The 24,615-nt window shown below is 31.8% G+C and overlaps 4 protein-coding genes across 6 annotated transcripts; 2 read left to right on the forward strand and 2 right to left on the reverse strand.

Annotated features, from left to right (window-relative positions):
* Window positions 1–586: 586 nt before the first annotated feature.
* LOC101503326 (villin-4-like) lies at window positions 587–10,748 on the reverse strand. 3 transcript variants are annotated; one of them, XM_004507825.4, is made up of 23 exons: window positions 10,501–10,748; window positions 9,484–9,586; window positions 9,211–9,310; window positions 7,963–8,031; window positions 7,621–7,857; window positions 7,303–7,480; window positions 7,086–7,218; window positions 6,595–6,757; window positions 6,361–6,508; window positions 6,132–6,232; window positions 5,206–5,361; window positions 4,867–4,935; window positions 4,698–4,766; window positions 4,461–4,598; window positions 4,230–4,358; window positions 3,587–3,734; window positions 3,445–3,455; window positions 3,220–3,360; window positions 2,816–2,941; window positions 2,667–2,732; window positions 1,460–1,787; window positions 1,157–1,344; window positions 587–1,025 (listed from the first exon to the last, which is right to left on the reverse strand). In XM_004507825.4, exons 2-23 carry the CDS (start codon window positions 9,537–9,539, stop codon window positions 912–914), a joined length of 2,868 nt encoding a protein of 955 aa, XP_004507882.1. In that variant the 5' UTR covers window positions 9,540–9,586; window positions 10,501–10,748; the 3' UTR covers window positions 587–911. The 3 variants fall into 3 exon arrangements, with proteins under 3 accessions (XP_004507882.1, XP_004507880.1, XP_073227050.1); XM_004507823.4 differs by having other exon boundaries at window positions 1,157–1,353; window positions 10,501–10,746; XM_073370949.1 differs by lacking the exon at window positions 7,963–8,031 and having other exon boundaries at window positions 1,157–1,353; window positions 10,501–10,746.
* Window positions 10,749–11,793: 1,045 nt separating this feature from the next.
* LOC101504101 (spermidine hydroxycinnamoyl transferase) lies at window positions 11,794–13,606 on the reverse strand. Its single transcript, XM_004507826.4, has one exon. The coding sequence runs from the start codon at window positions 13,421–13,423 to the stop codon at window positions 12,041–12,043; it is 1,383 nt and encodes a 460-aa protein (XP_004507883.1). The 5' UTR covers window positions 13,424–13,606; the 3' UTR covers window positions 11,794–12,040.
* Window positions 13,607–16,083: 2,477 nt separating this feature from the next.
* Window positions 16,084–19,814, forward strand: LOC101504411 (18S rRNA (guanine-N(7))-methyltransferase RID2). Its single transcript, XM_004507827.4, has 9 exons — window positions 16,084–16,245; window positions 16,321–16,396; window positions 16,483–16,566; window positions 16,662–16,717; window positions 16,969–17,025; window positions 17,278–17,327; window positions 17,539–17,691; window positions 18,915–19,053; window positions 19,535–19,814. Exons 1-9 carry the CDS (start codon window positions 16,147–16,149, stop codon window positions 19,700–19,702), a joined length of 882 nt encoding a protein of 293 aa, XP_004507884.1. The 5' UTR covers window positions 16,084–16,146; the 3' UTR covers window positions 19,703–19,814.
* Window positions 19,815–20,633: 819 nt separating this feature from the next.
* On the forward strand, window positions 20,634–23,807 carry LOC101504731 (mitochondrial outer membrane import complex protein METAXIN). The gene is made up of 6 exons (XM_004507828.4): window positions 20,634–20,890; window positions 21,063–21,400; window positions 21,653–21,729; window positions 21,896–21,956; window positions 22,551–22,713; window positions 23,434–23,807. The coding sequence occupies exons 1-6, from the start codon at window positions 20,740–20,742 to the stop codon at window positions 23,613–23,615; spliced, it is 972 nt and encodes a 323-aa protein (XP_004507885.1). The 5' UTR covers window positions 20,634–20,739; the 3' UTR covers window positions 23,616–23,807.
* Window positions 23,808–24,615: the final 808 nt, after the last annotated feature.

Consider the following 24,615-nt stretch of genomic DNA (forward strand, 5'->3'; position numbering starts at 1 on the left):
TATCAAATTTTTAATCTAGTGCTCCTACACAATCTTGACTTTACCCTCTATCTTATTCATCTTTTTTTCTTTTTTTTTTGTTTCATCACCACGTCTCATTATATTCTACTTTATTTACACATTTAAAATAACAAATATATATTTTTAAATCCTATTAAATATCTCAATGAGAAGTGAGAAAAATAGGTGTCAAACATTTTTCTAACTATATTCGAACTATATTGGAGATAGATACTTATGAATGCAAGTAGAGAATGATGCTTTCTTAATCAGATGCTTAACTATATTCGAACAATTCGTATTAGAAAGTCTGTCGAGATGGTATGGTGCTACTGCTATTAGTTCAGTTTGATGTGTTCTTTAACCGGCGAAGGCATAACTGAACACAATCAAATATTTTTCTTTATATCTGGAGTAATTCAGCTGCATCAGTCAGAAGGAAAGGAATTAGCCATTAACCGCAGATTAAACCAAGGCAAAAAGGGGGAGCAAGTTGACCAGAGCAGAAATAGACACTCTTTAACCCCATCTATCTAAGTACTTGAACGTTCAATATATATATATATATAACCAAGAAAAATGTTGACATGAAACAAAAGGAATTTGAAGATTAATTAAAAAAAAATCATGTTATTTCCAAAATAAATAATGAATTGAGTGCCTTTTACACTCTGCTGTACAAACTTCATACCTCTACTATCAATACAACCTTGGCATTGCAACTTGCAAGGCCAATTTCTTCCCCAAAAACATTTTGAATTAAAAAATGATTAACAAGGAACCCCATAAAGACAAGCTCACCAACAATCCTTGTTGCTCTATAAAAGTAATAAACAAGCAGCTATAAACAAAGAAATAATCCTATACATCAAATCACTACAATGAAAAATTTGTGGTTGAGAGTACTCGACTCAGAATAGCTGAACAGCCATCTTGAGTTTGTTTTGTTTCCATCTTGGCAACTTGTAAAACTCATTCTTAGCCATCTTCAGTCTCTCTTTGAACTCATCAGGTGACAGATAAGCCTGCATGCATCAAGCTCAAACAAGTTAGAATAAAAACAAAATCACGCTTCAATTATAAGATGCAACTTGCAAAGAAAGGAAGAAAAGCAATAAAAAGAGAAGGCTACAGGTTGACTGTCTTTATATTATACCTCTCGTTTAGTCACGTCAATGCCAGGCATAGGATCTGTAGAAGCGGTGTTAACACGTTCATATGGGTAAACTGGAAGATCTTCAACATCTTCAGCTTCACCATCTTCCTGTATAGTATTAGATTCTTCTCTGCTGCTTGTAGAATTCTCCGTGTCGCTATTTCTCTCTGGGTTCGATTTGGCGGTATCTGTACTCCCTTCACATCATAGCAAGCCAGAGAAGAGAATAGGCATTTTGATTTTACAAAAGTGCAAATTCTAACAACATAAAATAAAATGTCAATGAACTCATCTACTCCATACCTTTAAGTGACCGAGGAATCAAATTATCTCGTGCTGATGGTCGTTCAAAAGTGGACGTAAGGCTAGATATGGCTGAAGATTTAGGTGCAAGTGTTGCTGAATCTGGTGTCATAGATTTTGGATACAGTTTTCTAATCATTGGGGGTGGAGTTGAAAGGTTTCTAACATTTGAGCTCTCGAAAGTAGCTGCCAATGCATTGAAGGCTGGAGATCTTCCTCTCACACGAACACGGTCAGGACTAACAGACATACTGCGGGAGCGCTGAGATTTCTCTGGCAGACCACTAGACCTTCCCCCATAAGATACAGATGCTCTTCTTTTGGGTTTCTAAAAATGTATCAACCAAACAGATCAATGCAAATACAATTATGAGTAAAGGTCGAAACCTATTTGGTCTATGATAAATAGTAAGTAACAATTTGATTCTCAAAGATCTCATATGTTGGTCAAATTTGTCTTGATATGTCCTTAAAAATCATTTGCAACAAGGATTAAGTCAAACCACATTTGTAATTTTTTAGGGTCAAATTAGTACTTTTATTTCTCAAGAGTAATTAGGTCTTTGTGTTTTTTTTTTTTAGTGCCAATATGGTTCTTTACACTGCAATGAAAAATTATATGAAAACCAGGTCCCTACAATGTTATAAGTGGAGCGAAGAGTAACAATAGAATCATCTAAGGCATGTCCATAAGAGTATTTTTTTGTGTCTATATCATTAAATTATTTTTAATAAGGGAGGAAAATATTATTATATATTTAAGGGGAGGGAGGAGGCACTGGGCAACATTCCTTAAGGAGGATTCAAACTCTCAGTCCCTTTGGGTAACAAAGCTAGGCAGTCACAACTGCGCAAGCACCCACATGTTACATCATGCCAATTTATCTAGTTCCAACACAGACCAATATCCATCCTTAAATGAATATTCAAAAGGGTTACTCAATGTTAGAATCAAATCTTAATATAAAGGAATCAAAAAAATCAAGCTTAAGGTTTTTTAAGCTTTAACTTGATGGAGAGTGTTAGAATCAAAGAATCAAATTCTAATATTTATTATTAGGATTAGAATAAGCTAATGGTACCAATTAGCATTTATTGTATTTACTTTATATGTTATTATAAATAGAGGTGAGTGTGGTCTGATTCAGACACACATTAAAAACATAATACTCATGATTGTAAAGGTAGCATAGAAAATCCGACTTACAACCAAAGGTGCAGTGCCCCCATTTTTCATGATTGCAAGCTTTCTTTGAAATGAGTTTCCCAGCATCTACCAAAAATGGAATTCTCAATAGTCAGAATTTTAAGACTGTTTGAAGTCATTTAAGTATGTTATTGCACAGTAAAACTTACTGCAGATTTTGCAGAATCCCATTTAAAGAAGCGAGTGAAGAAAGGCGGCTCACTTCCTTCCATGACAATATATATCGGAGCAACATGAGATAATGTTTCTAGAAGAAAATCACTCTCAAGAAATTTCTGTACAATTCCAAGAGAATAGGTTAAGAATTGCACACCTGACTTCAGAAATACGAATACAAGATAAAAGACATTGAATGCACTAATTTTGAAACAACAATTGCTTAAGATCTTCTAAAAATTAATTTTCCAAGAAAAAACTCTGCCAGACTTGCAGTTAAAATGCTTAATGGTGTTCTGACGATAAAAATATGAAGTACAGAATTTAACCAAGGAGTGACTAAGTTACTATATACTTGCATGTTTATAAGTTTCAGCCAAAGCAAAACCAGTTATACCTCACCAATTGGTAGAGCCTGCATTCTACTTTTCGGGTCAACCTGCTGGCCGACCCATACAAAGATTTCAGAGTGACAATCTAAGACAAAGATATCTTCTGTCATCAAATCATCCTGGGAAAAGTTGTGTATCTCTGTCACCTGTAAATATAAACATTGGCTAAATACAATGGGATCAACACAATTCAAAAATCATGCATTTAAACAGATCAGGGGCGTACAAACCTTTAAATTTCCTGCACGTTGGTCAATGAGGCAGGGAAAGAAACCGTCATAAACAAGTCAGTCATTTGCCTTCAAGAAAAGATGGGTATGGGTGGATGAATATCATATAAAACTACCCAGCTAACAAAAATTTGGTCCTTACCTTCTGAGAAATTGCAAGAAAATAGGTGAGGATCATTTTCACCATCCCTCGCAATCTTTTGAGTGGGATATTCTGATTTTCCTCCTAACAATTCCCAAAACTGTTCAGATTCTGCACCTTCCCTTTGTGGTTTGCATTGTAAATCCGGCTGCAGACAATTGGCAAGCATATGTGTTGATTAATAAACAGTGATGATATTAAAATTGGCATAATTTATAGGCTTGGTAATGTGGTTTGGGATAAATAATGCCTGATGGGATCGAATCCAAAACCCTGGACAACTGAGGCAATTCAATATAGTCCAATAGCAAGTTTGGCAATAACCAGTATAATTACAGAACTTTTGGCTAAACGGCTTAATTACCACTTAGCATGCGAGAGCTAATGTATAAGTTGTTTTTTTAAGTTATCTTGGGGATATCATAAGCTCTTTTTACAAGTTTTTCAAACACTTATACAAGTGTTTATGTCGTAAGATAAGTCAAATAAGCTCTGCTAAATATTTCCTTAACCATATTTAACATGCAAACATATAAATTTGTTTGACATGAACATGTTGGTCAATTAAAAAAAAAAAATACATTGTGGTATTTGTTTGGACTATTCAAATTTTTCACATTAAGTATCTTGGAACATATCATACCTTTATCAAATCCAGCATTCTCTCAACGAGTTCCTGGTCATCTGAAGTTGTAAGGTTTCCAGACCAAGTAAAAACAGTGGACTCACTATGAAGTATGTAGCAATGAGAGGAATTCAAGGAGGATGCGATCTGGTTGACAAAAGACAATGAAAAGAAAAATAGTGATTATATAAATTGGCCATACAAAATGAGTGGATAGAATGGCCACTACAAACAGACAAGATGACATACTGAGTCAACTTGTATAGCTTGCATATTTTCTGGTCCTGAGCCCTGGATGCGGAATAATGCAACACTGTTCTCACTGTAAGTCTCATCTGGAATTTCCTTCTCCGCGGTGTAATTCTTGTATGCATCACTAAGTCCGCCCTGATACACAATTGAAATAAATGACCAATATTAAAGAAAAAATAATTATATCTATAGAATATTTTTCCTTAGTTATGCCAATATCAGAATCCTACAAACCTTATAAACAATAAAGCTTTGGAGAATGGAATGAAATTGAATTGGTTCACTGCCTTCATAAATACGAGCCTTCAATCAATTACACACAGATAACATCGGTAAGGACATGAGAAATGAGCATAAATTATCTCTCAACAAATTGAAAATAACAATTTAAAAAAAAAATTACCATGGATGGGAGAAACTTCATCGACTCAACCATTTTTCTTGCTAGTGTAAGAGCTGAAGCTCTTTCTCCCTAATCTCAACAAAGAAAGCTTGTAAGGATTGCAGGTTAATGAAATTTTATAACAAGACCAAATAGCTTATGCATTTATTCAACACTTTCTGGTCCCAAAACAGTTACCAGTGTTGTGAATGGTGGGTGTAATGCAATTGATAAGCTATAATTCATTGGCATAGTTTTCAGCTCCGGATGAATAATTTACAGTCAGCTTTTTGAGTTTTTTAAATAGAATACACATTCAGGAAGAACTAGAATAAAATGCTATAAATCTAAATCGTTCACCTCAACACTGTTCTTTCCAATCCATGTTCCTATAAGATGTTCCTCCCTATCTTCTCCAGGGTATGAATACTGAAAGATGTAGCAATCTCCGCTATAAAACTTTGACTGGTCAGTGGCTGCAAGAAGATTCTTTTCTTGACCATTCACACGCCAAACCTGAGCATTTATGGTATAACACTAGTCAACAATAGAAACAATTAAGTAAAAGAAAAATGCAGGAAATTAAGTATAATCAAATTACAATCAGTCCATCCAAATAGTGAGAAGTACAGAAATAATATGGACAAACCCAAACGATTAGAAACTATAGGAACCAACGCTTTGTGGAAAATCGGGAACAATGGCCAAATGAGTAGAAACAATATGAAAACCCCAATTGATTGCGAACCAATACTTTGATGTATGGATCAAAACCCAAACTAGTGAAAATGTAGGTACCAATGTCTAGTAGGGATAAAAACACAAATGGATAAAACTACAGGACCAAAATCTAATTTAAATAACAAAATACAATGTGATAATAAATTCACCAACGGGCTAATAGTTAGCAGATAAAGCAAGTAAAATAAGTTTGATATTTATACATCCATTTTCTGAAGGAGCTATGAAGTCTCATGCAGCCCATTCTAAATGAATCTTCAAGTAGTCTTAATTTCATATATTTCAAGCATATGATATGATATAATATAACTCTTATGCATTTAAGCCTCTCATTTTGGTGATCATATTTAGAATGAGAGATGCATGGAATTTTGAGAATATAGTGATTGTGATTCTAAAAGATTCTCCCACTATGAAAAATCAAATACATAACGGATATAAGACCACTAAAAATTAAAAATAGTACTGATAAAAGTTTCATCAAGAGATATCAGTATTGAATCTATTGATGAATTACTATTTTTTTGAACGAAATATTTGAGTACCTGTAAATGTCCTGTGCAATCTATGTAGGGTTGAGGTTCTTCTTTTACTGGATCAGCTTTCAAGAGGCCCTTGACATCCAATCCTTGACGTTTAAGAAGTGCTAGAAGTCATAAACAAGACATAATATTAGAGGAATATAATAACAGCCAGGCAAATAATATTGACAATGCCAGTTTAAAGGTGAAGAAATATGCAGGCTCATTACACCAAAGTTTATTTAAAACTAACCTGCTACCTTGCCACGACCATCTTCAGACATTGTTACATTAGTTGTCTGAGGCCAAGAATCAAATTTGGACCTGAACATCACTGTCTCAAATCCTTCAATTACGCGGATTATCTGGGATTTTGGTCTATTGGTGCTACGGACTAGTTCCTGTTTTTTAACCATCAGAGATCCAATAATCATTAAAACTCCAAACAAATGCTCGACAATACCAAGAAACAAAGAAGAAAAGTTACATCTGAAGCTCCACTTGCGCTTTTTCTTTCATCAAGGGATGTGTTTCTTCCCGTCCAAACAAACACCTCCAACCCACAATCTAAAATATAGCATTTGTTGGTATCCAGTAATTCCTTTGTCAAAGAATCAGTTTCAATAGGCTTTTCCTTCCCATCTTCAACACTGGAAAAATGATAGTTTTATTATAAATGGAGCATTATAGAATATAAAGTTTCAATATAATTTTATCAGTTTCTCAATATAAATTCCCCTCTGAATTATCCATTTTCTCAACTTCTGGCTAAAATAGTAAACTTACAAATTTGTACATTGATAAACAACATAGGTTTACAGATAATGGGAGAACTAAAACAATAGTGAAATAGGACATTAAAACACATTCAAACATTAATGAATTGAGTTCAAATATCATTGCTAAAAAATATATGAACAGATTGACAGTGTAGATGTAAATGAAAATACCAGCGGAAAAACTGAAACAACATATTACCAAAGCAACTTTGGAGGATGAGAAGCAACTGGCTTATCATCATCACTGACTGTTTTTCGTGGAAGAGGAGCAAAGCCACCAAACAAACCCCAGAATTCTCCAGATTCAGAATCTGCCATCAGCTTTCCATCCTCTTCATGGAAATTCAAGTGTATACATCCAATTAGTCATACTAAGAACTGGCCCTTAGAAGATTAGAATATACTAGTACACTTACCAATAGAAGCCACTTCACATTTGCCATCATGGTAAGTATCCTTAATATATTGTACAACTTCCAATGCTTTAGCCCTTTCTTGAATAGATGAGTTGGAACCATTAAATTGGAAGATTTTTGACTCGGTATCCAGAATAAAAATATCATCATGGTTGAGCGTAGATCGAGCAAAAGGAACCTGTAACCAACACAAATATTTAAATAACAAGTAGAAATTAATGTTTATATATGTCTGATATATGTTTAATTGTACATACTAATAATGTACAAGTCTCAAACTTCAACGAATCAATAACAGGCGAGTAATATCAAACTTGCCTCTTTGACATTTACAACATGTTTCCCTTTGCATACAAACAACCGTGTCTTATGTTCTTCGGCTTCAACATGCTTAAAACCAGAGGCAGCTCCACCTTCTTGTGGTATAATACATGGTTTGAAATAAGACAGGAACTTCTCCGTTTCATGACCCTGCACTTCACGATACTGAACAGCACGTCCTCCTAGAACTGCATCCAATTCGACTGTTTTGATGGCTGCAACACCAGCTTCATCCTATTTTATAGTTATGATCATCATTGAGCGAATGAGCACATTATAAAAAATATTGAACCAAAAACAGGTGAAAGGGGATAACAATATACGAGCAGCAGATCTTACCTGAGTGGTGTCTTTACCAAGCCAATAATGAATGTCATGGCGCAGAGCACCACTTTTTGATGCCGTTGTCTACATGAAGATGATAGAGAAAAAGAAAAACATTGATACTAATTAAATATATTGTTGCACATATTATTGTGAAAGAGGTGCAAGAAACTCAGAAAAACTATAAACTACTGGGTTAGCATTATCCACAAAACCAAATAACAACTAATAATGTGAATTTAGCCTAAATAAGTTGTACAGCCGCACAGAGGTTGAGATTTGAACCAAAAATCTAATAAATTATATTTCTTACAGAGAAAAATAATGCTTTTCGAGAGAAGCCAACAATGTATTCATGTATATTTAAGACAAAATAATATATTTTTCAAATGCAGAAAATCATTCTTTCAACCATTTTGTCCTAAAAGCCAAAGTCCTAGCGAAATAAGTTCCTATTAAAGGTAAAACTGACTCAGGTGAGTTAGATTCCTATATGAATTATTTTATAAAACAATTTCCCTTTTGTATTTCTTAATACTTGTTGAATGGATTCCTTCAACCAGGATAGGCCCTTTTATTTACAAAATAGGAAACAAAATGAGGTAGCACTAGTATAGACCTTAAGATGGATGAATGGTCCTTATCACTTTGTCTTACCCATCAAAGCAACAACAACCCTTGAAAAATTGATTGAATTCATGCTAAATCATTTTTTCCTGTCAGTGTATCTTTATTCTTATACTGAAAATCAAGTGGCATTACAGTGTGAAATGTATATGCATGAATGTAATCATTTAGAGTTACTCCCATCTTATTAGGAAGAGTTAATTCAGCAAGAGAGCTGGACACCCAGCTGGCCAGCTGTCAAAAATCAAAACAAAAACACAGTTGTTTGATAAGATAGTACATATCTGATCCTCGTTAGACCCCATACTAGATTACTAGTAGGAGCCTCAAGCACTGGACCACCCACAATTTTTCACATAAACCCGGTCTTTGTTTTTAAATATGCAGGTCTTAAAAGCATAGAATTTTCATGTCGAATGTTTTAGAAAGAAAAAATGAACAAAAACAAAATTGATCTTACATGGTATTCCACATCAATACATAATATCATGATAGGAACGACTGGTAGGATTTTAAAATGTGAGTATTCATATAACACAGTAGTAATAAACAAAATTACAAGCTTCTTGCATATGTGAGTACCGACATGAGGGTAGCATTATATGAATGAAAAACCATTCAAAACATGGGACTTACCTTCAAGATCACATATGAATCTCCGGTGAAAAACTTTCCATAAGAAGACTGAGGGATAGGAACTGGATTAAAATTCTCAATTCGCCATATTTCAAGTCCACTATACATGGTTAAGGAGAACGCAAGAACATTGAAAAGGGATGAGCACATAATTGAAACCAAACATTCACAACTAAATGAAGCATTAACCTTGAATGAATGAATTAATGTAGAATGAAAATATAATCAATTAGTAAACAACGCAACACATTATTTTTAACTTGTGCCGGATACTCTTTTTGTCCAGCTCCCTTCAATGCAGGATCCAAATCTCTCATAGAAACACCCATATTGCTGTTCTATTATTTGGTCTTTCCTGATCTAGCAAACAATGGCCCTGAAAGAAGGCCACAAATCATATAATCAATCCAGAAAATGAAAGTATGCTCTGAATGGTCTATGGCTGAAGCTGACAATGATAAATGTTTCCACTAACTTTTTCCAAGCAGAAAAATCTGGTTCCAGATAACATAATTTGTAAAGAAGACAAGTCAATTTATAGATGATAAAGAAGGTGAACAATATTAATTGATAATAAAAGATAAAGCTGTAAGCCCAGCCAACTTATGTATCCGTAGAAACAATAAAATACCGTTTCTGACTTACAACTATGATAGTTAACTAACATAATAAGGTCTTATAATCTTCTGGGTACATCTTCAGCTGATGTTAATAGCCCAAATAAGCTCAAGTAAGGGTGCATTGTTCACCACCACTTATGTAACCTCTTCACCATCATTCAAATTAGCAATCACAGTGAAGAACTCCAATTACAAAACTTAAAGACCTAATTTCCTTATATTCATGTTCCTCAGATTTTGTAAACAACTATTTACTTATGGTTGTTTACAAAAAATTAATATTGAATACACAAATAAATAATAAAACCTCTAAAGCTTTCTGCCTCTAAATGCCAAAATGCTGAAATTACCCTGTATTTTTCTGGTGTATTTTGACTATTTTCCTCCGTACAAAATATTTGGCTTTAGAAATTGCATTTTCAATACTCATTCACATTTTTAAATATCTCTCCTCCCTTTTCTATGTGTTTTTCTTTCTAATCCCTCAAAGTAAGGGAAATCAAACGAATAGGAACAAATCGAATATAACAAACAAAACAAAATTGTTGAAGCACATTTTCAATTCAATGCATTCCAATTCCAAGAGCATCGATAATTATAAATTTGAATGGAATTTGATATTTATAAAAGCAATGATAAGAAAATGAAGATGAAATGGATTCAGCAGTACCTTTTTAGCAATCCGTGAAATTCACTGTTCGAATTTAGTCACTGTTTGTTGCACATGCATGCATGTTTTCAGCAATACCTCTTTTTGGGGTGGTTAGTGAAATTTAATTTTTTAATTTAATTGGGTTAAAATTTAGAGGAGGAGAGAAGAGTGATGAAGGAAATGAATGAGGGGTGATGGAGGAAGGTTAGACCCGCATTGTGAGGATTGGATTTGGATGAAAACGAGAAACAGAAAAAACCGGACTCATGCATACCATATATCAATATATTTGCAATTTAAATTCTTATCAACTTTATACATACACTACTTTTTCTTCATTTTTTCATTCTCTCTATTTTTTTTCTTCTTAAAGATGGATAAAATTATAAATAAAATACTTTATATAAATAATAAAATTAAAAGAAACAAGTTACACCAGAATGTGAATGTGATGTCTTTTTTATATATCTTACTATGTACTAACATACACTATTTGTTTTTCTTGATAAGAATAATACACGTTATAACCTTTTATATAATTATTTTATAAAAAAAATTTAAGTATTTAATTGGTAAGGAAATATAAAATTATAACTACATTATTTTAAATAGTGGATAAAATTGAAAGAAATCAAATATTACACCAGAATTTGGTAGTTGGTATCCTTTAATTTAATTGAATAAAAAAAATTAAAATTAAATAAGTCTAAATTAAAATTAAAATTTAAACAAAATAAGTTACATCAAAGCTTAATACAATATTTCCTTTATATAAATATAAATATATAATAAAAAAACTTTATGATTATACATGAATAACGAATGTTAACGTCTATCTATATGATAATAGTTTTTATAATATTAAGTTTGCCATGGCTGTATTAAATAATCCTAACATTACATATAAAGACATTATACATAATTATCAAAACCTTCATTTCCTCAAACTATAATCGTAAGTGTTCCAATATAAATACAAATTTTTACAATATTTTTGAAAAAATATATTCTTTAACTTATCATCTAGAATCAATAGAAACTCATGTACAAACATATCATGTTAAATCACATCTCTAGCGGGGAAGCAATATTCCAATTCGTACACCATGCTATACTATATTCTCTTATTCTTTATTTGTAAAAAAATTCACGTTTGTTAAAAGAAAATAGAAAGTGAATTAAATATATCTATGTGTAAATATTTTCGCCTAAAGAAAAGCGTAGATATTCTCAAAATATTTATTTATATATAAATATATATAATTATTTTTTCATTTTTGAAGACAAAGTAATATAATTAGTTTAGAAAAATAACAATAAATTCCAATTAATATTTATAATTAAGGGCGTACGGAAGATAGTACATCCACAACAACAAACAAGACTACAAGGCAACACATATAATGTTGAAGAAATTAATATGGTTTCCTCGTACCAACATTGATATATTTAATAAAATTAGCATTTATGTTATTTATTTATAAACTTTAGAAGTGATCCAACTTATTTATCTAGTTACTGGAATTTGCATGTTCCATTCCCTTCAATATTGAATCGATCAGACAATATCTTGATGAAAATGTCTCTTGAACGCATCCATATGAGCCTCTTGCAAACAAATAGCAACCAACAAAGATCCATCATTATCAGGACCAGGAAGAAGCAACGAATCTCCATCAAGTTCATGTGTTCCTGGCCCCATATATACCTCTTTCCCCCACCCAAAATCAAGTCCATAAATGGGCAAAGTTAACCAACTAACCACTCCTAAATTAGGGTTCCCATAAAAAGGTCCCTTGTCACTCCCTATAGCATGAAGATCTTGAAACTTAGTCAAATCCTCATGTTTCTTAAAATACTCCATCCCCAATCTCACATACTCATTATTCACTTTCTCAATCGCTTCCCTTATCCTACTAGAAGCATACCCCAAAGGCTTACTCATCAAATCACCCGCAAGACTAGTAGCCACAACATCTAAAGTCGCATTCCCAAAATACCCTTTTGGTAAATTAGGATCCACACGGCACCTCCAATCAACACAAACACCGAGCGCTGTTGGTTGGTCATTTCCATGCCCTCTAGCTTTACTTGCAGTTCTCCAAACATGACCGGTTACCGTTTCATACCGTGTATAACCACGCCCATTACTAGGTTTTCCCCAACTCTCATTCGCTGTTTTTCTCAACTTCTCAACTTGTGTTTTACTCACTTTGATAATAGCCACAGTTGTTTTTTTCTTCCTTTCTTCAATGTTATCGGTATTTCCCAACAAAAAGGGAGGTTCATTAAATTCCCGTTCACTATTGGAACATTGTGGTAACAAAGGAGATTGTGATTCTCCAACATGCAAAGCGTTTCTATCGACAAACGGCATCGTTTTAATAGGCTCGCCACGTGCAAGCCTGGCCCACTCAGAAGTGAAATGCAACGCGCTTTGTCCATCAGCAACCGCGTGTGAGACTAACAAACTAATGCTAACGCCACCGCATTTGAAGCTCGTGAGTTGAACGATAACCAAAGGAATGTCGTTAATTGGGAGCGTGTAGTCAATGCGCGGGATAAGGTAACGGTAATAATCCGAAGAAGGTGAAAAGTCACTGATATCGGTTAAAGTTAACGAGGATTGTGCTTCGATGAATTGAGCACCCAATGCGTTGCATTCGAGGTCAAAACGACCGTTGTTTTTGTCATTCCATTGTAAACGACCAGCCAGTGGATAAAACGGCACAAGGACTTTGCTTAAGGAATCTTTCAAGGTGGTTGCAATTGTAGTGGAAAGCCAAGTCTGTGAGGGACGATAGAAGTAAATTGTTGGCACATGAGTTATGATACCAATTTGATCCCATTCGGATAATGGTAAACGACCACACCATGTTGGTTCAATAGGTCTCACCGAGTAACAACTTTTCAATGTTACTAATGATGAAGATGATGACATGTTTGTTTTAATGTTTGTCTCACACGTGTTTTTTTATTATTACTTTAGGCTGTGAGATCAAAAGTTTATTGAAGCTGTCTTATATATAAGTAGGAAAATTGAATGAATCAAAAAATCTTTCTTTTTGTTGCCGTAAATAATGTATTCAGTTAGGTGAAATGAAATTGTTGTGATGGTGTTTTTGTTGCATGAAAGAGTTGGAATTTTAGTATGAAATTAACTCAACGAAATGCATACATGATGATACATGCACATTTCATTTGTTTGTGAATTGTTTTGGTTGGGTTAGCCAATCAAACTTGTCTTCTAAGTAAGTTTGTTTCTCACACATAAATTCTAAAAACGTTTTGTCGCTTGTTAAAGAAATAAAAATAAAAATTTTAATATAAAAAAAAACAACTTTAAAATTTTTACATCCTTAAAAATATAAATTTCATTATATTTTCAAGTGATTCTTTTTCATTTTAAAATTTTTAATAAGTGCTCTAAAATCACTTATTAATATTTATCGATCAATTAACAAATTAATCAATTACCACTTTAATTGTTTAACTTAGTTGATTTCTCCGGTTCGTGTTATTTAAACACAAAAATCAAATACATTATGAAATTTTGTGTGAGTTTATTTTTAAAAGACTCCCACTATTTTTTTTTTACAATAGTATTTTGATTATACAAATTAATAATTTTATCAAATAAAATACAGTAATTATAAAAAGTTTGTACATAAAAAAAACTACTAATATTTACTCCAGGGGAATTTTGATCCCTATTGTTATAGAACCATTTAAGATTAAAAAAAAAAAAACACACACACACACACACAAAAGTAGGTCTGAATACAAATTTATTTCTAAGAACTTTCTAAATACAAATTTATCTCTAAGAACAACTTTCTAAATACAGAAATATGAATGAGAACTATATTTTTAGATATTAAAAAAATGTTTGATTAATATTTATAATATTTTTGAAAATTATTGTAAGAGGAAGGTTCGTCGGTAGTTACACCAAAATTATTACCATATTCATAGTAATTTTTTTTATTTTGACATTCACATTCATTTTAATTCACTTTTCCATTTTATCACTTAAAAATAATTTCACAGAAATGTTGGAAGTTACGATAAATTATTTTAGTTCTATAAACTTTTATACATAAAAATAATTTTGGCTCAAACTTTTATTACTCAATTTTAACTTAAAGAAAATCGGTTTCACATAATAATTTAGTCAATAAATAGTTGTAATATATTGTAAATTAAAAAATTTATTTTACTTTATTATCAATTTATGCTACCATAATTTTTATAAAATAGACTTTCTTTTTATTTTATTGTAATTGTGATTTTTTATTCTATCGAGTATATGTTGTTATTTTACCTAAATTTTCTATTAAAACTAGGGATTAGTATTTATTTTAATAGTAAATAGAATAATAATAAAATTTTGGTTTTAGTAAAAAGAACATCTATAAGTGGAATAATAATATTATTATTTCTCGTGGAAATATTATTATTCGTGATAGAGTGGCGGTGTGTTGGGTTTAGGGTTTAGGGGGATTGCGATGGCGTCGAGACCAGAGTTAGTGGCACCACCGGAGATATTCTACAATGATACTGAAGCACACAAGTACAACTCTTCTCCCCGTATTATTGAAATTCAGGTTTTCCTTCTTCTCTATTCCTTTCTCTTTCAAATCAATATCAATTGAATTCTGATTTAACTCATGACCTAAACAGGCTTCACTTTCAGAACGAGCATTTGAACTACTCGCTTTACCTGAAGATGATGTTTCTAAATTACTCCTCGACATTGGTATAATTTCAATTCACTTCTTTTTCATTCATTCATTATATGCAAATTTAAAAGAATTCAAAGAATTTATGAAAGATTAATGAAGACTAACATGCAAATTAAAAGATAAAAAATAATCATAGTTTTTATGTATATTGTAATTTTTTTTTTTGTCATAAGAAGATTATTTTTCTTTAGTATTTTATGAGTAGTACCAGAATGAAAAATATTTTGTCACTTGATATATCAAGATTTATATGAATTTTTGAATGTCATGTATTTCATATAAATAACATACTATGTTGAATAATAAAAATAAAAATTCATTATTAAGTTACTTACTCATCTTTACATTTACTAATTTACTTAATTTATATATGTTATGTCCATTATTTTAAAGAATTTTATTTCATCTAATCTAATTATTTAATTTTTTAATAATTATTATTTTTATTTGTTTAAAATTAAAAGTATTATTTTATAATAAGTTTTTTTGAAAAGAAAAAAAATATTGAATTCAAAAATAAGATTAAAGAGTGATGTGGAGTCATTTTTTTCATCAGTAATATTGATCGTGTAAAAAAGTAGTTTTTAAATTAAATTAAAATGATATTTTTTTACTATAAATTATTTTTTTAAGTCAACTTATTAATTTAATGTCAATAAAATTTATGAGAATTGATATATATATATATATATATAAATTAATATAACAATTTATTTATTAAGATAGTTTCCGTCGCACGGGTTACCCATTAGTTTATTTTAATAGTAAATAGAATAATAATGATTTTTTGTTTTTAGTAAAAAGAACAGCTGTAAGTGGAATAATAATATTATTATTTCTCCTAAAAAAAAGTGGAAATATTATTATTCGCGGGCGATAGAGTGGCGGTGTGTTGGGTTTAGGGTTTAGGGGGATTGCAATGGGGTCGAGACCAGAGTTAGTGGCACCACCGGAGATATTCTACGACGATACCGAAGCACGCAAGTACACCTCTTCTTCCCGTATTATTGAAATTCAGGTTTTCCTTCTTCTCTATTCCTTTCTCTTTCAAATCATATCAATTGAATTCTGATCTAACTCATGACCTAAACAGGCTTCACTTTCAGAACGAGCACTTGAGCTACTCGCTTTACCTGAAGATGATGTTCCTAAATTACTCCTCGACATTGGTATAATTTCAATTCACTTCTTTTTCATTCATTCGTTATATACACTGCGCGATGATTTGTGATTTCTGAATGGTCCTTTTATTTAGGTTGTGGATCGGGACTCAGCGGTGAAACAATCTCAGAGAATGGCCACCATTGGATTGGTCTCGATATTTCACCCTCAATGCTTAGTATGATTTCCTTTTTCTCTATTTTTTCTTTCTCTTAAAGTATTGTAACTATTTTTCAATGTTTGTAATTTTATTTTACAATTGTTAACTCGTAGACATTGCATTGGAGCGAGAGGTTGAGGGTGACCTTTTACTCAGTGACATGGGTCAGGTATAATAATATTCACCTGATTTAAGCTTTTTTGTTGTTGTTGTTGTTTTTGCTGCTGTTTGTCTCAATTTAATGTTAATTTGCTCTGAACTCTGTCAGTTTCCTTTTCCGTGTTATTGATACTGTGTGATCTTTTTCATTACAATGTTCAAATGCAACGATTAACTTCTCCATGTGTAATAAAAATAAATAACATGCATGCTCTGCACCATGCCTTTCGCTTTTATCTTACTCCTTATCTTTGGTTTCAGGGTTTAGGGCTTCGTCCTGGAGTTATTGATGGGGCCATCAGTATATCTGCTGTTCAGGTGGGCTTTCGATAACAATGAGAAAATTAAACTAGAAAAAATTATGAGAATGTGTCAGGACTATAGTTTCGAGTTTAAAGTTACACAGAAACCATTTAGTGTTATTATAGACTTATAGTTTACTTGTCACAACTAACAACCAGTTTCCCTATTTTGAACCGGGTTTGATTAAGTCATGCTTCTTTACCAAATTTGATTGGAGCATGTCTCATATTCATTACTAATTTTGTGCACTCTCGAATGATAATGCAGTGGTTATGTAATGCTGATAGATCGTCTCACAACCCTCGGTTAAGATTGAAGTATGCTCCTTTCCTTATTTATATACCACTTTTTTGTTGTTTCAATACCCATTGTTTATTGAATCTCTTAAAACTCTAAGCATACAGTAACATGCAGGGTTTTTCCACATATTTTTATGACTTGTGCCATCTACGTTACAATTGGACTATGCTGAAAGTTTTCACGTTTAAACTGTCACTCAAATACCATCTAATTTGTATTCTTTTGTAGGGCTTTCTTTACATCTTTATACAAATGTTTGTCCAGTGGTGCTAAAGCAGTATTTCAACTGTATCCTCAAAATGTAGCCCAACGTGAATTAATTTTGAATGCTGCAATGAATGCTGGATTTGGTGGTGGCATAGTGGTGGATTTTCCACACAGGTATGAAAATCTTGCAATACTACTGGGGCTCTTTGTTTCATCAAGAATAATCTGCCAGAAAAATGTTCATGTTATATTATACCATCTGCTGATATAAAGTAAAAGAATATTATGGAACTTGGGCGTTCTCTGAGATCCATTCCTCTATTCTCCTGTGATGTTACTGCTTGTTTTTGCTTAACATTATTTGTGAGAATATATGAAGCCCTTACACTCTGTAATTGCTAAAGTGTCCACATGGTATTTGTATATGAGACACTTTTCGATGCTTTGGTAGACAACTCTGAAAACATCTCTTGATGTTTTTATACACCCTTGTTTTAAAGTTGTGAAAGAAAATTTAGAACATACTACATCATACTCCTTTTTGTTCATTCTTTGAGAATATATAAAAATAAGGGGGACATAGCTGTGGTATTTTAGTGTGCAGATGTATGTAATCTATTTGATGTTGGTGATGACTTACTATTTTTCTTGGTACAAGGTGACGACTTACCTTAATTGGCATGGTGAATTAGATAGAATCTATGCTTTTATGGATGATACAATTAGTATTAGACAGTGAATAGAGTCTGAACACATATTTTGAGTAGGATTATTGATGTTTTCTGATATTTTGATATTGGTTAGGTTAATTGGATACATTTGGGACTTATTTACCATGATCTTAATATATATATTTTTATGGATAAGAGAAGGATGTCTGTGTTTTTTTCCACCATCATAAGTTTTATATAAAAATTTGGGTTAATATATCTCGGTCGTATCGTATCTTATGTTTTTAAGAATTTTCCATATTTGTGTTGTATCGTGCTCATATCGTATCAATTATATTGGCTTCATAGGTGAGAACCATCTGAAATATATTAAATGTCTTACTGAATCATCTTAGAAGAATTGTGTACTTCCCCAATTGTACCCGAAAAGCGAACCATCTTAGCACATGTTGAGATGAAAGACGAGACAAAGATAGATCACAAATGTGTAATGCATCGATACATACATTGTCACATCGTTAATTATATGTAATCCTCATTCATTCCTATGATCTTCCACCTTTACTATATGTAACACTTCTAATAGAAAAATTATGATAGCCCAGTGTTATATATTTGTGTTTTGTTTGATTTTGTTTTCAGTATTGATTTCTTTTGAAAAGAATTATTTCCTAGCCTTCTTGAGCATGATTTTTCACTAACTGGAGAACAATTGTCTTATGTTAGTTCTAAGAAGAGAAAAGAGTTTCTTGTTCTCGCATGTGGCCAACAATCAATGAATTCATCCTTGACCATAGGTAAAACTGAAGACGAGAAAGGGTTCTCTGATCATGATGATGAAGATGAAGATGAAGAAAACCACACAGTAAGTCTCACCACATCTATGTACTCAATTCATGGATGAAATAGATGTAATGAATGTTTTTTAAAATTCATCCTTCTAAAAGCATGCCTTTCGTTACAATTTATGCTTTTATTTTGTTGATTAGTTTGTTTAATTTATAGATCACACTACCTATTCATAAATTGTATATGGCTCCTCTAAAGAATGAAACTTACTATACATGGTAAACAGGTAAAGTAAGAAATATTGATTGATGAACAAAATCAAAGTTAATATCACATGCATATAATTTAAATTATGGATGTGTTAACATATCATTTGTCAATTTTATCATCAGTGGTTACGATGTTTTATGTAAAGTGAGACCTCCATTTTGAGGTATTAAAACCCAATAAATTTATTTCAGATTTTTAAAATGCAAAATATTATGATAATTTTCTTATGTAGATGCAATCCGTCCTCTCTGCCATGAGCTTATAGTTTGTTTAAAAAAATACTGCAGGTATGTTTCTCAGACAGGCATAGAAGACCCTTTAAGAAACAGAAAAATAATAAAAATGGTAAGGGAAGGGAATGGATACTGAGGAAGAAAGAGCAGATGAGAAGAAGAGGAAATGATGTTCCTCTAGATACCAAGTACACAGGTCGGAAAAGGAAGGGTCGATTTTGATATTTTTTGGCATCTGCCCCAAAGTGCTACATATTTATTCTGCATGTTTGTATCCTGAATTATTTTGTACTTTTTTAATAGAGATAATAAAATCTCTCATTTTTGTCCTGAATTATTTTGCATTTTTACAAGTAGTTTTTTACGTGATAGTAATGTTAGCTGTGTCTCGATTTTACGTTTTATCAATATTTAGCCTTGTGGTAATTTTATGATTTAGTTTATCATGTGAATGATATATCAGATGATGGTTGTATAACATTTACGAAAAGAAAGAAAGTCGTGCATACTAAAGGGGGTTTTAGCAATCTAGAAAATCAAGGTCATTTTCGTAAAAAAAATCGGTCATTTCCGTAAAAAAAAATCACCCTGATTATAAATGTTTCTAAACATAATAAATGGAACACTGATGATAATTTTACTAGATTTCAAATGTAAACAATTATCGAGTCAATTTTATTTAACACTTTTATAAATATTTAAAAGCAATACTAGCATAAATATTTAAATACTATTTTATCAGTAGTGTTATATAACATGAAGCTTTTTTTGTTGTTGAAATTTCCTGACGCTGACGTGGTACGGTTTATAAAAATAGAGATCGATTTAATTTTAGAGTTGAAGCGGAAAACACAGTGAGTCAAGAATATGACTGAAAAAATCAAAATCCAAAATCCACTTTTTGATTTAAGGAAAAAGAGTGGAGTTTATGAAAGGATGTTTCTGGATTTTGGGGTTTGTAGATATTTTTAAGTGAGGGAAAGAAGACGATAAAGAAATAAAACGGTTTCTATTTTTTCCTGCATAATAATGGCAAAACCGAAAAAAGTCTATTGGTATAATAGCAAAAATGGAAGTGCGAAAAATAAAACCCTACTTTGAAGTTGTTTTTATCTGGGCTAATGACATAGTGACAATAATAGGCCCATCAACATAATTCAAGACCACAAAATTGCATTCCAAAAAACCAGACACAGTCTTATGAACCCTAAACAAAACATACGAGGATCAGAACAAACAGTAATCTTGTCGATGCATGCATGGCTGAAGTGAACAACAACACTCTAGTCGTGAGGAAACCTTGTTTTGATCTTCCAACCGGTTGCCCTCAATGTCTCTCTGCTTACATCTATCTCCATTTCGCTCAAATTCCATTCCAATTGAAATTCCACTTAAACCATCCTCATTCCGGTAACTAACTCCCCTTTTCCTTCTTTCTTCTTTTCTGTCATTTAGCTTTATGGCTTTTCACTCCCATCTCATAAAGTTTCAATTTCTCTTTTTTACATCATGGGTCTAGATTTTTTTTTCTTTCAATACTAATGTTTAAATTGTATTCTATGGCTTATTGTGTTTTGTTTAGATAAAATTCCTTACTTTGAGTTTGGTGACAATGTGGCGTATAATAATGAGAATGAAGGGATCATTGAATGCTTAAAGAAAGATGTTGGTGTAGTTGATTTGGACAGTGAGGTTTCTTCACTACCTAATTGGATATCAATCAAAGCAATTATTACCACTTGGCTTGATGAGGCACTTGCTTTTGAACTTTGGGTTGGATGTGAAGGTTCTTCTGCTTATAGTATCTATTATTCTGATCTTCCTTGGCCTATAGGGAAGGTCCTATCTTGGAAGAAATCTCGTTGGCTAAAGTTGAAACATGGGATAACTGATGACAATGCTGATGTGAAGAAAGAAGAGGTTAGTTTTTCTTCTCACCAATAACTGTTTGTTCGAATTTCTCTACGCGACATTGTTATATCGCTGCCTGTTTGTTCATCTTTGTACCAAATAGCCGCAAATTTCATTGTTTTACCATAATTTGGCTTCATTTCTTGTTACTACCTTGAGTACACTATTTTCATTGTTTTCTCCCTGTGCTTAATAGTTTAAGTCTTTTGTGTGATTTTCTCTTTGAAATGGTATTTATGTATGGCTTTTAGTGATGGACAGATATATGGGAGAGCAAGTTCTGCTTATGAGGCTCTATCAAAATTGGTAGGTGAAAAAAACTACCTATTTGAGGACAGGTGAATCTTCTGCCTGAGTTATACTTATATGTGAATTTGTGGTGTAAAACTTTGTTATGCAATATGTTGGCAGTACTTTGGTGTCATTTTCATTTTTAGAGCAAAAATTGACTTTGACATCTTGGTTCTGTATTCACATGCTTTATGCTTTATTTGGCTTATGCAGTCCATCAAGTTTGGATGCTATTTTTCTTGCGCATGGACTTGTTGTTCTTCAAGCTTTACCTGTAAGTGTTGCTGCCAGATATCAATCGACTGTGTTTATAATGCTTGTTTTAAGGTAGTTGTGGATATACCGATATACACTAATGCTGCATAGGCTACACGCCTATCCCAATAAATTAAGTTGGACTTACATAGTTATGATAACGTTTAATACTTTGGGAGCTATGTGAAGTTGGTCAGATTCTCAGATTGTGAATAAATGCTGTTTATGGCACTTCATTGGGTGAGGGAATAAACCACATTAGCGAATATCTGTTTATGAAATGTATTTCCAAATGCTTGGCTGCTAAATTGTGTCAATCAATGAAAGATACTTAATTAAGTAAGAAAAAGGTTTATGTTCAAAAGTTTCAATCTTAAAAAAAAAAAAAGAATAGTAATGCTGGCTACAAAGTATAAACAGACAAGACTTGGAATAAAAGGCCAATCTTTCTGCTAACCTCAATTCCACTGTTCTTTTTAGACCTGCTAAACTATGTGTTTTGATTTTATTTTTTCTTTTACTCTCGTGTTACTTGGTTGTTTTTGTATCACATATTACATGATACTTTTGTTTGAGAAGATTCTAACTCTATGCTTCATTTATGTACCATTAGGAATCTTCGACACTGCGGATCAAATTTTTGGAACATGATAATTTAGTTAGATATGTTAAAAAATGTAAGACAGGACTTAAAGAAGGTGGTACATCTCCTTCATCCAGTCCACAATTTCATACAGATGCGTCATCATCGGGTTCCAGAAGTCAATCAACTCCGAGTAAGAAATGTCGATGATTTTGTTAATGCACAAAACCAGGAGTTATGATTATGTTATTTTACCATAACACAATGCTTTATCAAAATTGCGTTATGATAGATAATCAATTTTATTTCTTTGAATAATAGCGAGTTAACTATTCTCATTTTCAATGTTATTTTTAATTTAAATATGTGTCTTTTTGATCAATACGGACATTGTTGTAAGTTTTAAATTTCAATTGAAACTTCTAAATTCATATGAATCACTATGCAATTTTTACAAAATCAATTTTTATTTAAGCTAATTTCTATATACTATATTTACAAAATCAATTTTTATTTTACTGTGAAAAAAAGAACAAGTTAGTCTAGCTTTGTAATAACTGATGCGTACTTGATTAAAGATTTATTGGCTTAGATTTGTGCTCATGTTTGCATAGTTAAACTAGAAATAGCATATTAGTGCTCGTAGTTATTTCCTTAGAAGTTTTGGACATGTCTAAAATCTTTTCATGTGGATAATACAATATTCTGTGAAATTTTATCAATTCAAAGTACAAAAGTGTGAGAATTTCATGTTAGAACACTAAAATTAATAGAGAAGTTGTTTCTATATGCTTGTATTTATTTAGTTTCTTGTATTTATTTATTTAGTTTTTTATTTTTATTTTGCAAATTCAGACTATCAAGCCTTGTCACTCTTCATGAAGTTTGATTTATCGTTTTTTTTCTAAATTAGGATCAAAGTCTAAGAGCAGGCCGAAAAGAGAGAAAACAGAGGAGGAGAAAACCTTAAAAAGGAAAGGCAGATATTTTTTGGCAGCACAATTGATTGCCGTTGTTGTTTTTGTCACCCTTATGACATTTGATTATGCTGAAGTGGAGGAGCTTGATCATGTTGATGAAGGCCATGATCACTGACTTCGCGGAGAATAAAATTAAGGCTGATAAAAACAAGTGTCTCATACACTTTCTATACTTTGCAAATGAAAATGGGAAATTACCATTTATTACTATTTACATATGATCCTTTTTTGTTTGTATTCATAGAATCATAGTCTTATTTGATCAAACAGATTCATCCATTACCAAAGGAATAATGTCTTGAGTGAACCTTTGAGTTTTTCGGCTTATACAAGATTTTGGAGAAGTTTATGAAAGGATGAGCTTAAAAAAAAGTTTATTTTAAATGCATAGTTACTCTTTCAAACACATACCATTTGAATGATGACACTGATCAAATGTCACCTGTTTTGAAAATTAACTGAATAATTATGATAATGAAAATAAGATTTATTCATGTTGATATTATTTACTTTATAGACTTTAATTAAATTATTCACTCTAGATAGAATCTAATGAAAAGGGCTGATCTACTATATTGTTTTGACTGTTTTTTCATTTTCTTTTAGCTATTGAATACTGTTGGCTGCTATGAACGAAAGAAAAAATCCCAACTTTATATTGGGTTAGATCAAGTTCTTTTGCTTTGTGACTTGATTAATTGTGTAAAATAGATTTAGTTTCTAGTGAACAATGTACTCTTAATTAAAGAGTTAGAACATTGCTAAAGTAAGTCATCTCAATCAATAAAAAAATCAACTGTTTATGTTTTGTGGATATGAAGATATATCATGATTAAGTTATTTCGTTTTTACTCTTTAAAGTAAGAGTTAAATTTGTAAAAATTTATCTTTATAACCAAAATATGTTACTAATTATTTAAGAAATAATTTTTTCCAACAAAGCGAAAAAAGGGAAAAGATCAAAAGAAAATGAAAGAGTATCAAAAAATTGAGAGCTTCTTTCTCTTGTTTGAACTAATAAAGAAAGGTCCTCCTGAGAATTACATCAAAACTCCTCTTTCCTACTACTCATAATTAAAAAATTGAAAAAAATAAAAAGAAACTCTACCAAGGGA

Source organism: Cicer arietinum, chromosome 7 (assembly GCF_000331145.2).
Source record: "Cicer arietinum cultivar CDC Frontier isolate Library 1 chromosome 7, Cicar.CDCFrontier_v2.0, whole genome shotgun sequence".
NCBI classification, from domain to species: Eukaryota; Viridiplantae; Streptophyta; class Magnoliopsida; order Fabales; family Fabaceae; genus Cicer; species Cicer arietinum.